The sequence below is a fragment of the Mytilus edulis genome, chromosome 12, assembly GCF_963676685.1.
Source record: "Mytilus edulis chromosome 12, xbMytEdul2.2, whole genome shotgun sequence".
NCBI lineage: Eukaryota > Metazoa > Mollusca > Bivalvia > Mytilida > Mytilidae > Mytilus > Mytilus edulis.
In genome coordinates, this window is record NC_092355.1 from 32,221,340 (window position 1) to 32,235,585 (window position 14,246).

The 14,246-nt window shown below is 32.6% G+C and overlaps 1 protein-coding gene and 1 long non-coding RNA gene across 2 annotated transcripts; both read right to left on the bottom strand.

Moving 5' to 3' along the window:
* Positions 1-905: 905 nt before the first annotated feature.
* Positions 906-7,871, bottom strand: LOC139498274 (uncharacterized). Its single transcript, XR_011657873.1, has 3 exons — positions 6,678-7,871; positions 5,750-6,242; positions 906-3,486 (listed from the first exon to the last, which is right to left on the bottom strand). It is a non-coding gene; the product is annotated as an uncharacterized lncRNA (long non-coding RNA).
* Positions 7,872-9,150: 1,279 nt separating this feature from the next.
* LOC139498275 (uncharacterized) lies at positions 9,151-13,608 on the bottom strand. Its single transcript, XM_071286639.1, has 2 exons — positions 13,469-13,608; positions 9,151-11,817 (listed from the first exon to the last, which is right to left on the bottom strand). Exon 2 carries the CDS (start codon positions 11,811-11,813, stop codon positions 10,164-10,166), a length of 1,650 nt encoding a protein of 549 aa, XP_071142740.1. The 5' UTR covers positions 11,814-11,817; positions 13,469-13,608; the 3' UTR covers positions 9,151-10,163.
* Positions 13,609-14,246: the final 638 nt, after the last annotated feature.

Genomic DNA, 14,246 nt, shown 5'->3' on the forward strand with positions numbered 1-14,246 from the left:
ACATGATTTATACCCGGCAAACGAAAGCGTTATTGTTGTAGAGCCTAGGTGTTCAAGTGGTCTAGTGCGTCGGACAAAAAGCCAGGCAACATAGTGTCACGATATCTATGTAGCATAAGATCTAATCCCGGCGAGGGAAAACATAGTATTTGCAAAAGCAAACGTACAGTTCGAACATTGCTGGGCTGATGTATAGATTAATTATATATACAGAATGTATTGTCAGCCTTGTATCATTAGAACTGCTAGTGATTCGATGGATAACATCTGTTGAAGAGTCGACACTGGTTTAGATGTACTTATTTAGAATTTTTGAAATACTAAGGCTTTTCTACCTCAGGCATAGATTACCTTAGCTGGATTTGGCAAAACTTCGTACTTTATTTGGCCTTTTTAACTTTTTTGGATTCGAGCGTCACTGGTGAGTCTTTTGTAGACGAAACGCGCGTCTGGCGTATATATTGAACTTAGTCCTGGTATCTATGATGAGTTTATTTATAATATGATTATATCTGTGACTGCATCTTATATTAATTTGTAGGATCCTTTACAATACATATTTTTGCTTATCTGTAACAATTCCATTACTTCAGTGTTTCTGTTGTTTCGTTGTTTTCCTATTATAGTTGATGTGTTCCGCACGATTTTAGTTTGTAAACAAGACTTCTTTTCTCTGAATCGATTTATTAAATTTATACAGCGGTATACTACTGTTACCTTTACTTAATTGTCGAAGTGACCTATACTGAAATTTTTACCTATTTTAGTTTGAAAAAAATGTTTATGTCTAATGTGACCAGTGTTATAAATGTATATCAAAACTGAGAATACCAAATATAGACAGCCACTTATATCAGGACACACCTTGCTCGGTTTTTTGGAGGCAATAGTAACAAGGAAAAAGATTCCAATCAAAATGTCATTTATTAAAAACGACGATCAAAATTATTTACAACAACAGGGGAGTTAATCTTACAAATGGTAACATTTAAATGCCCCTGATTTAACTCCCCTGATAAAAAGCCAGCCTACAAAAAAGGTGGCGTACAAAAAAGGCAAGGCCGTGTACAAATAAAAAGCCAGCCTACAAAAAAGGTGGCGTACAAAAAAGGCCATACAAAAAAGACAAATAAATTAAAATAGGCCACTAACAAAAGGTGGCGTATAAAAAAAACCCAACATAACCACGATCAACAAAGTGGTAAAATATCATATTAATAAAGAAAATAAATTTAAAAACAAATTATGAAACCAACCTCGTTTATACAAGGTGGTAAGTTATCGGGGTAGGTGGTGGGATCAAAAATTGTCCAGAGAAATTTTTGCGAACTTTCTTGTCGCAGATAAATTTTTACGTCATAACATATCTGTTATTTGATTGGTTGGCTAAATATAAAAATTAGATAATTCTATAATATACATTTAGTTCAAATTGACTGTTTAATTCAAATAGAAATTGTCCACATAGACATAAATGAATTTATAAAATAAATTAGATTTTATGTCTAATGTGACCAGTGTTATAAATGTATATCAAAACTGAGAATACCAAATATAGACAGCCACTTATATCAGGACACACCTTGCTCGGTTTTTTGGAGGCAATAGTAACAAGGAAAAAGATTCCAATCAAAATGTCAATTATTAAAAACGACGATCAAAATTATTTACAACAACAGGGGAGTTAATCTTACAAATGGTAACATTTAAATGCCCCTGATTTAACTCCCCTGATAAAAATCCAGCCTACAAAAAAGGTGGCGTACAAAAAAGGCCAAAGCGAATTCAGCTTTACCTTAAAGATGAATGAGCCCACGCCATCCAAGGTGTGTCTTGAGTTCTAAAATATTATTTTAACTTTTGAAATCAGACCACAACCAATTGACACATATAATCACATATAACTTTAACAATATTCTTCACAAATAACTATAAAAAATACTACACATATATGTTTTTGTAACTATAAAATAACAATAAAGGAAATGTTACATCAAACTAACATGACTTTGACCATTGTTAGTCTTTATGAGCAGGCAAATCCTGGCCTCAACAGTCTGTATGACATATATCTTATTCTGTATATATAATACTATATTGCACGTTAGGCTTAATAAACCTTGAATGTACATGATGTATGTTCACATGAGGAATTGAACATTAATAGTATCACTTTCGAGCCGCCAGCACACACTCAATGAGTTTGATTCGAAATACATACATGTATGAATGAAATAAAATATAACAATACATGAACATGATTAAAATATTGATAACTCACAGGTCTATTAATACATTAAAATGTATACACATACTTGTAGAATTTCGAGCAGGCAAATCCTGACCTCAAAGTCAATACCATTTCTTAACAATATACTACCTTTAATGGTTTTTTTAGACAATAACTGATCATGAAAAATAATCAAAACGGCGACTAGGCATATCCTAACATCACCTTCTGACTTAATATTTGACTAGTGAACATCAGCACATTACATGCGAATAGATTCAATTCTAATATATCTTTGCAAAGCATTTGAATTCCAGCGACCCAACTTTTGAATTAATTGCTCAGAATAGCCTAGGCTGGCAGCATTAGTTGTTGCACCTATACGAAAGCTATTTTTTATTTTTTCCCTTGTATTGAGTAGGATTTAAACCTATAAAAGTGATTAACTTTTTCATCTGTTCTGCCACAAAGTGTGCAGATACATATTGCCCATTGGTATGTTGAAATAATGGGCCCGTATTATGCTTGAAAGTGTTCACAAAAGCATATAATGTATTAACAGGACAAATTCTAGGGGAGCTTGGCATGCTGACAAGAAAATTGTTACTGGTTTGTTAGTTTTGTTATTTTTAAAAACCTTAGTGTTAATTCAACACCCTTTAATATGCCCTTTTCCCAAGTAAACAAAATATCTTGACGCTGAAGTACTCTCCCTATAGATTGTTTTGATCTTACAACAAGCTCTTCGAGCCTAAAAAAGCCATTAAATGCTACCAAAAATATAGTTTTTAGTAAAAGTTGATGAACATGGAGTCTGACTACTGATGGTAAGTTTATGATCATCTTGTCAAGGATTGCTTTTGTAATTGGTAGTCTTGCATCTGCAGATGGGGTTAGATTTTCACAACCTTTCAAAGCTTTGCGAATAATGAATAAAGCTGTAGGGTCCTGAATGTTTAACATTTTATGTACATAACTTAAAGCAGAAATATGTGATGCTATTGTAGCAGGTTTTAAACCTTTAGTGAACAAATTGCCTATAAAGTTAGCAACTTGAGCTATCTGAAGCGGCAGAGAGATCTGTTGGTGACCCAGGAATTCAATTAACTTTTGCCATGTTTTTTGGTATGAAGCTTTGGTAGAAGGTGTCAAGGCTGAATTTATTAAATGTTTGACTTCATCAGTCAAATCTCCAACAAATGTTGAGGAACAAGTATTTGACTTTGTTCCAACCATGGTGCTGCCTTCAGTGCTTTCTGAAATTGTAAACGTGAAAGGCTATCAGCTATAATATTTGTTTTACCCGGAATGTGTTTAGCTTTGAATAGAATGTTGTATTTTAAGGCAACAGCAACCAGACGCCGAACTAGTTTCATTAAGATTATGTCTTTACATGTTTGTTTGTTGATGATTTGAACAACTGCCATGTTGTCAGACAAAAACAATACTTTGGTGTTTTGAATGTGTTCGCCCCATAATTCAAGTGCAAGCACAATAGGAAACATTTCCTTTGTTGCTATTTGATGGTGTTCCAGATGTTTTGGCCAAGCCATTGCAAACCATTTTATAGGTGGTTTAAATAAATTTATATTTATTTAAACCACCTGCAAAACCTAGAGAACCAGCTGCATCAGTATACAATGATAAACTGTCAGAAGAAAGCCATTTATCAGCATAAAAAACTGATTTTCCATTAAAATGATCAATAAAGGATTTCCAAATACCAATATCTGCTTTAGACTCTCTAGTTAGTCTAATATAATGACACGGATGAGAGACTCCTATTGTGAGGTCAATAAGTCTTCTCAGGAATGCACGGCCTGGACAAACCACGGTACAGGCAAAATTGAGGAGACCAATTAAGTATTGTAACTGCCTTAGATGTAACTTTCTTCCTCCTAGAAAATTCATGCAATTTTGCTTGATTTTTTTCAATTTTCTCTTGTGGTAGCCTACATTCCAATCTATTAGAATCTACCTCTATACCGTAAATGGTTATGACAGTTGTAGGTAAGACTGTTTTTTTCCTTTTTTATGGGAATACCTATTCGATTACATAACTGAATAAAAGTTTGCAAATCTTGGTTGCATTTTTGTGATTGAGGGGGACCAACAAATAAAAAATCATCTAAAATATGTGACATGCCACCTGACCGATATTTTGACTGCATTATCCACTGTAATGCTACACTTAAAGTCTCAAAAGTTTTTGGGGCACTACTTGCACCCATTGGAAGACATTTATCATAGTAGAAAAACCCATTCCAGTTAAAACCTAAAAGATTGTAGTCAGATTTCTGTATCGGGATAATGCGAAATGCATTTTCAACATCGGTTTTAGCCATTTGACAGGATTGACCATATGATTTGACCAATTGAACCACATTATCAATAGAATCATATGAAACAGCAGAATATTCCATAGGAATACCTAAAGAATCATCTTTTGGAAATGACAAATCATGAATTAAACGAAATTTCCCATCTGACTTCGGAACCAACCCTAGAGGTGAACAAACAAACAATGAAAATGGAGGTTCTTTAAAAGGCCCAGCAATGCGACCACTTAGACTTTCTTTTGCCAATTTAAGGTACACAGCATCTGGATTTTCTGTAGCTGATTTATGGTTTTTACATGTTTTGTTACTTGGTGTACCTTTAAAATTAAGTGAAAAACCAAAAGTGAAACCATGTATTAACATGTTACGTAAATCCATATCATAACCCTGCAATTCCTGTCCCAGTAACTCAGCGTTTACCGGCGTTGGTATTTTGTTTCTGATTTGGCACCTGTTTGTTCTGTTGTGCATTTTGCTGTGGTTTATTTTCAGAGCATTGAAGTCTTGCGTGTGCGCCTTTACAGAAGTGGCAGACATGCTTGTATGAGCAAGGTTTGTTGCAAGTTTGTCCTCTGTTAAACAAGATGCATGTTTTGATATTGTTTGAATGCATGTTTTTATTGTAGTATTGTGTATTGCCTTGGTTTTGAAAACTTTATTTTGTCTTGCTGATTGGGCACGAAAATTCTTGTTTTGGGTATTACTTGAATTTGCTGATTTGGTGTATAATTCATCAATCAGTTTCCCCCAAGGGGGCTTAATAGTTTCTCTTAACCTTCTAAATTTTTCATCATAAATTCTCCAAGGTTCATCTCCATATAAATCATACATCTCCCTAATATTATGACCATACTTAAGTAAATGCCTTGCTTCCTCAGGCCATTTCTCAATGTAAATATGATATCTGAAAAAACTAAATATGCAGATGTCCACTGTTCAATGGAAAGTGGAGGTTTGTTTGACCTTGAGTTATTGTACAAAGAAAATTTCCTATTACTTACAAATAAACTGAATGGGTCCTCTACATAAGAAGACGTTAAACTACTCATATCAATGAATTCATCTGACCATATTTTCTCTTTATTTTTTTGTGAAACAGTGGCCCCCAATGGGATGCCATCTGATACTTGAATTTTAAGTGAATTTTTACTTGAATTATGTGTGTTGACTGGCGGCTCACCTGAAAAAAGTGTTTCAACCACAGTTTGAATATCAAATTCTTTAGAAGTGCTGCATGACGGTTCAAGACTGATGTAGTTGTATCATCAGGTGCCACTGTGCATGTAGGATTTACATGTATTTGTGTTGTGCTCTCCTCAGATGCTGCTGATGTAGGATTAGGAGCTGATACTGTGCATGAAACTGGATCGATGTTAACGTTCTGTGTAGATGTTGGTATCTGAAGCGTTCCATGTAGCTGATTTTGTGAAACATCTGTATCTACATGTATATCAGCCTCAATATTTACACCGCTAGATGTAGTTGGCTGATTGCTTGCATTTGTTTTGTCTGACTGTAAACGCAGGATCTCAGCTGCCAGTTTTGTGTAATCAATATTTGTTTTTTTGTTTTTTGTGAGTTGGTTGATCACTTTGAAGGGATTTTCCTCTTTTGAGAGGCATCTCCTGGCAGTTGTTGAGCTGATTGCAATTTTATGACTTCAACTGATGATACTGAAACAGAATCAGATTGTTAATATATTGGTTTGTGTATAATATACACAACACAAAATTGTAATGCCAATGGCTTAAATACTAAATGTAGTTTATTGTACACAGTGTGTATATGTATGTATTTATAGGTACAATGTACCAAATGTGGCTCACTTTGTAAGCTGAATAAATGTAACCGTCTGTGCAGTTTTGCTTAACCTACAATGTGGTAGAATATAAGATAGTACACAATGTGCAAATATAAGGTACAATGTACCAGTACTATAAGCCCACAACTGTGTAAGCTCCTAGATACAAATTACAATGTACTTACAATGTAAGTAAAGCAGCTTATATATATAAATATGAACAATGTTCATAAAACATTAGAAATTGATAAAAGTACAATGTACTTTTAACTCCAAATTAAGTATTATAACAGATTAATTTACCTACATAAACAATATAATACAGTATCACTGGTTGGATGCATGAAGTACAGCAGAACGAATACTTTTAAAGTATTAATTTTGCGCATTCCAAAATGGTTTAGGTGCACTCCGTCAAAACACAAATAATTTAAATTATCGCAAAAACCACGGTGGTGCCAAAAAGAAATAGCCTTTTCATTGTGCTCTTTGATTTTCTCTTGTAAAAGTGTGTTTACTTGTACAACTTTATCATTGTATCCTGCGTATGTTACCAATTCACTCCTACATAACAAGTGTCCAATTATGACATGATTTACATTCAAACCATAGTGTAAATACATCGCAAACGCAAAAATGTCTTGAGCAACTTGGGATGCATTAGTTCTCCTATTAGAAGCATCATTTCCCCCTATCTGTATAAAAATTATGTGAGGGAGACAACTAAAAGTACATAATTGTTTTTGCTGAGCTAGTCTTGCTACTGTAAGTCCACCCTGTGCACGACAATTAATTAAAAAGTTAAACTTCAACAAACGCAGATTTTCAAATCTGTCACAACTATTCATAAAGCGATTTAACCTCCTTATAAAACTGTGACCCAATAAAGTCACGTGTAAAATATTCCCAGACGAGGACTTCTCCATAATGAATACACTAGCTGTTTATTACCGAAGTTGTTTACGTTTGAAAGTCGGTCAAACTGTCACATGATTCTTCCACAACATAATGTCACGTGGTTCTTTCATAACAGAATGTCACGTGGTTCTTTCATAACAGAATGTCACGTGGTTCTTTCATAACAGAATGACTATTACATAATATGAACATGAATTGCTTTCTAATACTATGCTAACGGTATTGTAGTACGTAACGAATATAATAAATCCTCATCTCAAGTTAATTACTATAGTTATCTTCTTATATACAGGCAGATCGTTAATGAATATTGTCAGCATCAAATGTATAGTTCATCGATCACGGAGTATTTGCGTGGGCAAATGTAGGTCAACAGTTTTGATGACTTTAAATGTATATATAAACTACTAACTATTGTACTGACCTCTCGCTGAATAAATATTAATCCATAAACAAATGATATAGAATGTTGTTATGTGAATGAAGTGTCACCAGAGTGTATATAAACAAACTAATAAATCAAAAATTGTCCAGAGAAATTTTTGCGAACTTTCTTGTCGCAGATAAATTTTTACGTCATAACATATCTGTTATTTGATTGGTTGGCTAAATATAAAAATTAGATAATTCTATAATATACACTTAGTTCAAATTGACTGTTTAATTCAAATAGAAATTGTCCACATAGACATAAATGAATTTATAAAATAAATTAGATTTTAAAGTAATTCTGCAGATGAACGAAATGTCATTACTGAGTAAAAATGGGATTGTAGTCCATCAACAAAGTACTTTTTTTTTTACACATATCGAGATATTCGCATATTTGATACAATTCATAGTGTAATGTGTGAGCATATATGATATTTCAATTAAAGGAGATGTGCTGACCTACAGCAACGGAATGAAATTCACTACTGTTGTCAGGGATAATGATTTACACAGTATCAACTGTGCCACAGAAGACGGACCATAGTGGTTAAAGAGCTTATCTTATGCTCTAAACAGGCCATCGAGGGATACATGGTACTGGCATTATGTTAGTAGTCATTACGTGAAGACATCGGTGATAATGATACGAAAACTCTAGTTGCAATATAAAATATTTACATTTACATTGTTTTGGTTTTGATGCGCCTCATTGTATGTTTATTTATTTAACAAAGGAAAGGATTTTGAAAGAAACTTATTGAAATATTCTGTACTTTAATACTAACAATAAAGCAATAGTTTTCCATTCGTTTAATGCGGATGAGCTTCTGATTTTTCCATTTGATCAAGAATTTTCAGATTTGAATGTTACTTGAAATCTTTATTGTTATTTAACTGTGTACTGCGCATGTCACCAACAAATGAACCTGTCTGTACCACAACTGTGAGAGTCTAGCCAGGATCCCTTTGAAAAAGGTAAACTTTGAAATTGGTGAAAATTACAATGCAACATAATGTGACTATAAACATGAAATTGTATCTGATTTATTGGCGAATTATAAGAATGTGACATTGTGCATCTTATTTCAATTAATGTTGTCAATTATAAAGTATAAATAGTTTTATCATTCGTTGCTTGGACGTGAATAAGTCAAGATTCTTGTAATGTTCGTCTTATTCTTAAAACATTATGATATGTTTGTATGATGGTTTTTATTAATGTTTTTACTGATTTATCCCATTTTTCTACGTATCACATGTAAATATAGAATAAATTAATAAAAGACGGGAAAACATTTTTTGATAGTGTATAGAATAAATTACATATTAAACCTATTTCGAATAAAACATGATAATGCTTTTTCGTTTATTTTCAGAAATAAACAAATACATATGATTATAATAAAAAAAAAACTACAGTTAACATTAATATTAAATTAATGTGTCAAAGACATAAACAAGTGGATTTATATGGTATTTCTGAATCATTTAAACAAAGGAAAATATTATGAATTTAATTAAGTACATATACTGATTGACTCTTTTTTAGTCTTCGTTATTTGATATATTTGTCAGTTCTGATTGTCTTTCATTCGTTTTCAGTAACAGATTGACTCGAAGATAAGAACTGTGTTCCTTTTTTCGTTAGTGTATTTGTGTTGTCTGTTTCGATGTTGCCAATTAAACGGTATGTTAGCTTTTTTTTGGTCTGTCAAATTGGTATATAAATCAGGTCATTAATTTTCTGACTTATATTTGTTTTTATTTATAGCGTACTATGCGGTATGAGTATTGTTCGGTGGTCTCATGGGATCTGGTTTATAGTTGTCTCATAACACACCTCCTTAAATTTAGATTAAAACATGTTGTGATAACGAATTAGAAGAGAATGAGTTAAAGAAATTTTCAAATAACAAAAACTGCTCAACTTTGATTTTTGGAAAATTTCCTAAAAGAACATGTTTAACATGCTCGACTTCTCGACATCACCCTACTACAGCCCGTTTAGAACTTCACTACACTGATTGTTGAATATTTTCATAGATAAAGATGAAACAGGTAAAAAAAATTGGGCTAAAAATACCTAATTGTATTTTCTGAAAGTAAAGTTTTTATTCTTATCTGTTGTTCGATCTTTTAAAATACTGTTCGAAACTAGTTTTGTATAACGACCCTATATGATGCATAAGTGTTATTGTAGGTTGCCATAACCAATTTATTCTAATTATGATTATAAGAAGAAAGCAATTGCAAAAGTCGATCTAATTTTAAAAACTTTACATTGTACTATACATGCGTAAATATTTGTTATATTATATATTAAATAACTTTGCTAAATTTAAAACAAAAACAAAAAGAGCCCTTTCCACAAAGTGTACACGCATGTGTAAAAATATTGAATGCACATAAATTGTTACATAGTGAGGATAACACAAAAAAGAAACTAAATTTGCCATACGATGTCATATTGGTATCTCTCCTTATTTCCATTTATAATGAGTTGGTTTTTGTTTGACCCTATTACAACTGAGTATGGACTTTTAAGTCCAGCTGATTTGTCCAGAAGAACTTTCACTCTTTGGCCATCAGGTGAAAATCCAAATAGTAGTTCTGTTTCGACATCGACAACGTAAACAATGCCATTACTATCACAACAAATACCGGTGGGTTTTATAAGAAGGGGGTCCGTATTTTCCCATATGGTATTGCCCTTCATATCACAACAAATAACTTTCCTTCCATGCGAATAATAAATTTGCATGTCATTATATTTTGAAATGTGCGCCGTTTTAAAAACAATTCTGCAATCATGAGATAATATTGATCGGTCTAAAATATTAATAATTTTAATCTCATTTCCCATGTATGCAGAAGCGATATAAAACAAATTGTTATCATTGAAGACTATATTTGATTTAACATCATTTGTAATGCAGTTGATGACAGTTTTCATCACATTGGCCGCCATATTGAAAATGCAAATCTTGTATGCGTTCCCAAATAAGACCACTATATTTTGATCATCAATATGTATTGCATGTTGAGGTTTCCAAAGCATGCCGTATTCATTTAGTAATTTGCCCGATGTTGAAAATTGATAAAGCTGTTTACCATCACGAACAATGTACGTGTCGTTGGGTAAGAAGTCTAGAACTTCAATGCCTTTACCACGGTCTCTTTCCTTAAGGGAGATATTATCAATGTCTACGACGGTTTGTATTTCTGTAGGAATCTGAACCTGGTTAGTTTTATCAAACCTTATATTCAATGGCGTTGACAATGCGTCGATCCTTCCAAAATCAAGGGCGGTGTTCAAGTTATTTGAAGGAACAAACTTCAGCTCAAACTGTGTTGCCTTCAAAGAAGGCAAACTACGAATTTCTGAATTAATATCTTTGTCGATTTTGTAAAGCCATAGAAGTGTTTGATGGTTTGATGCATACCGCTTCATATCTTCATACTGTGTTAGAAAAGTCTGAACACAACGCCCCTTGGTGTTAAGTTCCGTTGTAACTAAAACGATATTTTCTTTTAGTTGTGCCTTCTTTTCCTTAACGTCATCCCTCAACTTTGGCTCAAGGTTATCTAAATGGCGAATAATATCTAACCTTCTGTATTGGATTAGATCAAGTATAGTCGTAGCTTGACTGTCAACTTTTTGTATGTGTTGCATCTTTTCATCTTCCATTTTTTTGTAGACATCTCTAAGGTGAGTACAACGACTTTCGATTTCCGAGAAAGCGGACGATGATTTTATATTTTGATCTATTTCACGGATCGGTTTGATATCGAGACAATTTTCGTGATTTACTTTCAAGCATTTACCACAACAAGGGGCAGCATGTTTTGTACAGTACCAATCAAATTTTTCCTTATGTTCCTCACATGTTATATTAATTGCCCGAACAAAATCCGGAAGTTTCAGGAAATCTTCGATCGGTAATGTGGGATGACCGCTGGTAGCTTTACTAAGACAATGGTGCTCTTGACATTCGGAACAAATTGACTCATTACATTCAGAACACCAAACAGTAGCTAGTTTAAAAATATCACGAAGACTGCAAATGTCACAGTGTGGTAGATTTCCCGCCATTTTTCTGCAATATAAGTTAAATGTAAGTTGCTCCGAGAATTAAATTGCATCATACATTGAAATCTTAAAACAACAAATATAGATTCGTTTTTCGTTGGAATTTGAAATTATGAACCGAATAAATAAATAATACGACAACACCAATTTGAACATTTTAAGTTCACCATTTGGTAAAAATTGTTTTAACAAGTTGAGGTGCTTCAAATAAATATGTTAATGAATCCGCGCTTTTATGAATTGTGATAATATTGTAAGATCGGACTTTGACTTAATTGCAGGTAATTGGATAAGCAACAAAACGTTACAAACTATGAACAACAACAACATATTTTTTTACATAACATGCATATATCTAAAAAATTGTATATTATCCACTGAACTACAAAATGATATCAAGCAAGATTGACAGACTCACCTAGCAATTAGTTTATAATATACCAAATGTAGTAGTCAATACTACATTTGGTATATAAACTAATTACTAGTAGTTGTTTTATTCATTAAAACTCTTTAAAACAAATCATGCAATCATTCCATTGACACTTGGAAAGATTTATTCGACGACAGATCTCAACATTGTTCCAGAATATTACAGCCAGTATCTGATAATCTCACTCTGGCATACCTTATAAATTAAATAGTTAGTTTAATACAATTATATTTGTAAAGAAACAGATAAAAATGTTATTATACGCTTGTATATATATATAAAAAAAGTTCCAATCAAATGATTTATTATACTTAATGCAAATTTATTATATTATCCATTCATTAGATTGGACTTGCATTTATTAATTTTCATTTACCTTTAGTTAGCCTCGGCAACCCATAGCAACATGTGATATTGTCTTAAATTATCACCCAATGAGCCCGAAGTTTGCGGATTCGAAACAGTTAACACCCGCATTAGGTTTACCACTTCTTATTACATTGGTTGCAATGAATTACATTGATTTCTCAGTTAGATAAAAACCGATAATTTCACATGTGAAATAAACGTGGTTATTTCACTCTCTGACGTCATACAACAATAGGCGTTGTCAAGACGTCGATAACGTCGGATCAAAACAAATTGTCAATGCGTAGGAAAAAGATATAGTTCCTTACATTTTCTACATTAATTTTATAAAAAAAGCCAAATTTTGCCAATGTAATAAAAAGAATAACTAATCGCCGTATTTGAATATCAAAAATAAGACAACTTGTGACCGAACGCCGCTATGGATTAAACTCGTGCTGCGCACTCGTTTAATCCATGCGTCGTTCGGTCACGCGTTGTCTTATTTTTGATATTCAAATACGGCGATTAGTTATACTATAATTATTGTTATATCATAACTGTCGTTTTGTTGTTGTTATAAGTAAACTATCTAATGCGTGACAATTGTCCTTCTGATAAAATAGTGCACACTTGATTCATAAGGCATTCAGTATAAAAAAAAATACATGCTGCCATTGACCTCGTCTTGACAGATTTGTTTCCCCTGTATATTAATCTACCCTAATACATTTTGTGTACCTTCATCCGATGGTTGTATCTTATAATATACGTTATCTCGTAATATGATCTCACTGTCAAAAAACTGACTGCGCTTATTTGCTATTTAGATTTTTAAAATGGGTAAATATGCAAAAAAACAGTTTAATACACTTACTGAAAGTTCTACACTGTTCAAACCATTTTTTCTTTCTCCATTTTACATACACGTACAAATCGCCCAATTCGGGACTATCAATAATTACATGTACAAAGCTCACATGATTTGATAGATATATTTATACATGTATCTACAAATACGTTATGTACGCAAGTGGATAGCGGTTATTGTACTGTTGATAAGATATATATAATTGATAAATCAGACGATATGATGAAAATATACTATTTTACGGGAGACTACCGGGTTATTTTCGCGGGGTGAAAATTTTCGCTTAAATAATGATAAAATCGAATAAATTCCGCCAATTTAAAAGGTATTGATAAAAGTTTTGAATCCGCCAAAAGAATAACCGCCAAAATATGTTGCATGCATGTACCTTATTTAATGAAAATCGCGAAATTGTATACCCGCGAAAATAACCCGCTATTACGGTAACATAGTAATTTTCTTACAATTATGAGTGAAGTAACTTTTCAACTTGCCTGGCTTTTTTTTGGTTTTGGAAATGTATTATCATTCAAGTTGAAGTCGTGTAGACTTGCTATTTGAAATAAATATATATATATATACTTTTATACTCTTTTATGTTTTGTTTTTTTAGAGAATCTATATTTGATGATTTATTGAGCCGCTCTTGAAACTATAGATTTTTATTTACTTTTCACAAAAGTCAAAGGAATTACCACCTGACAGACATTTTTTTTTTCAATTTATACTGGCAGAGATTAACAAATCAATAGTCTCTTTTTTTTTGAATAATTCTGAATTTATT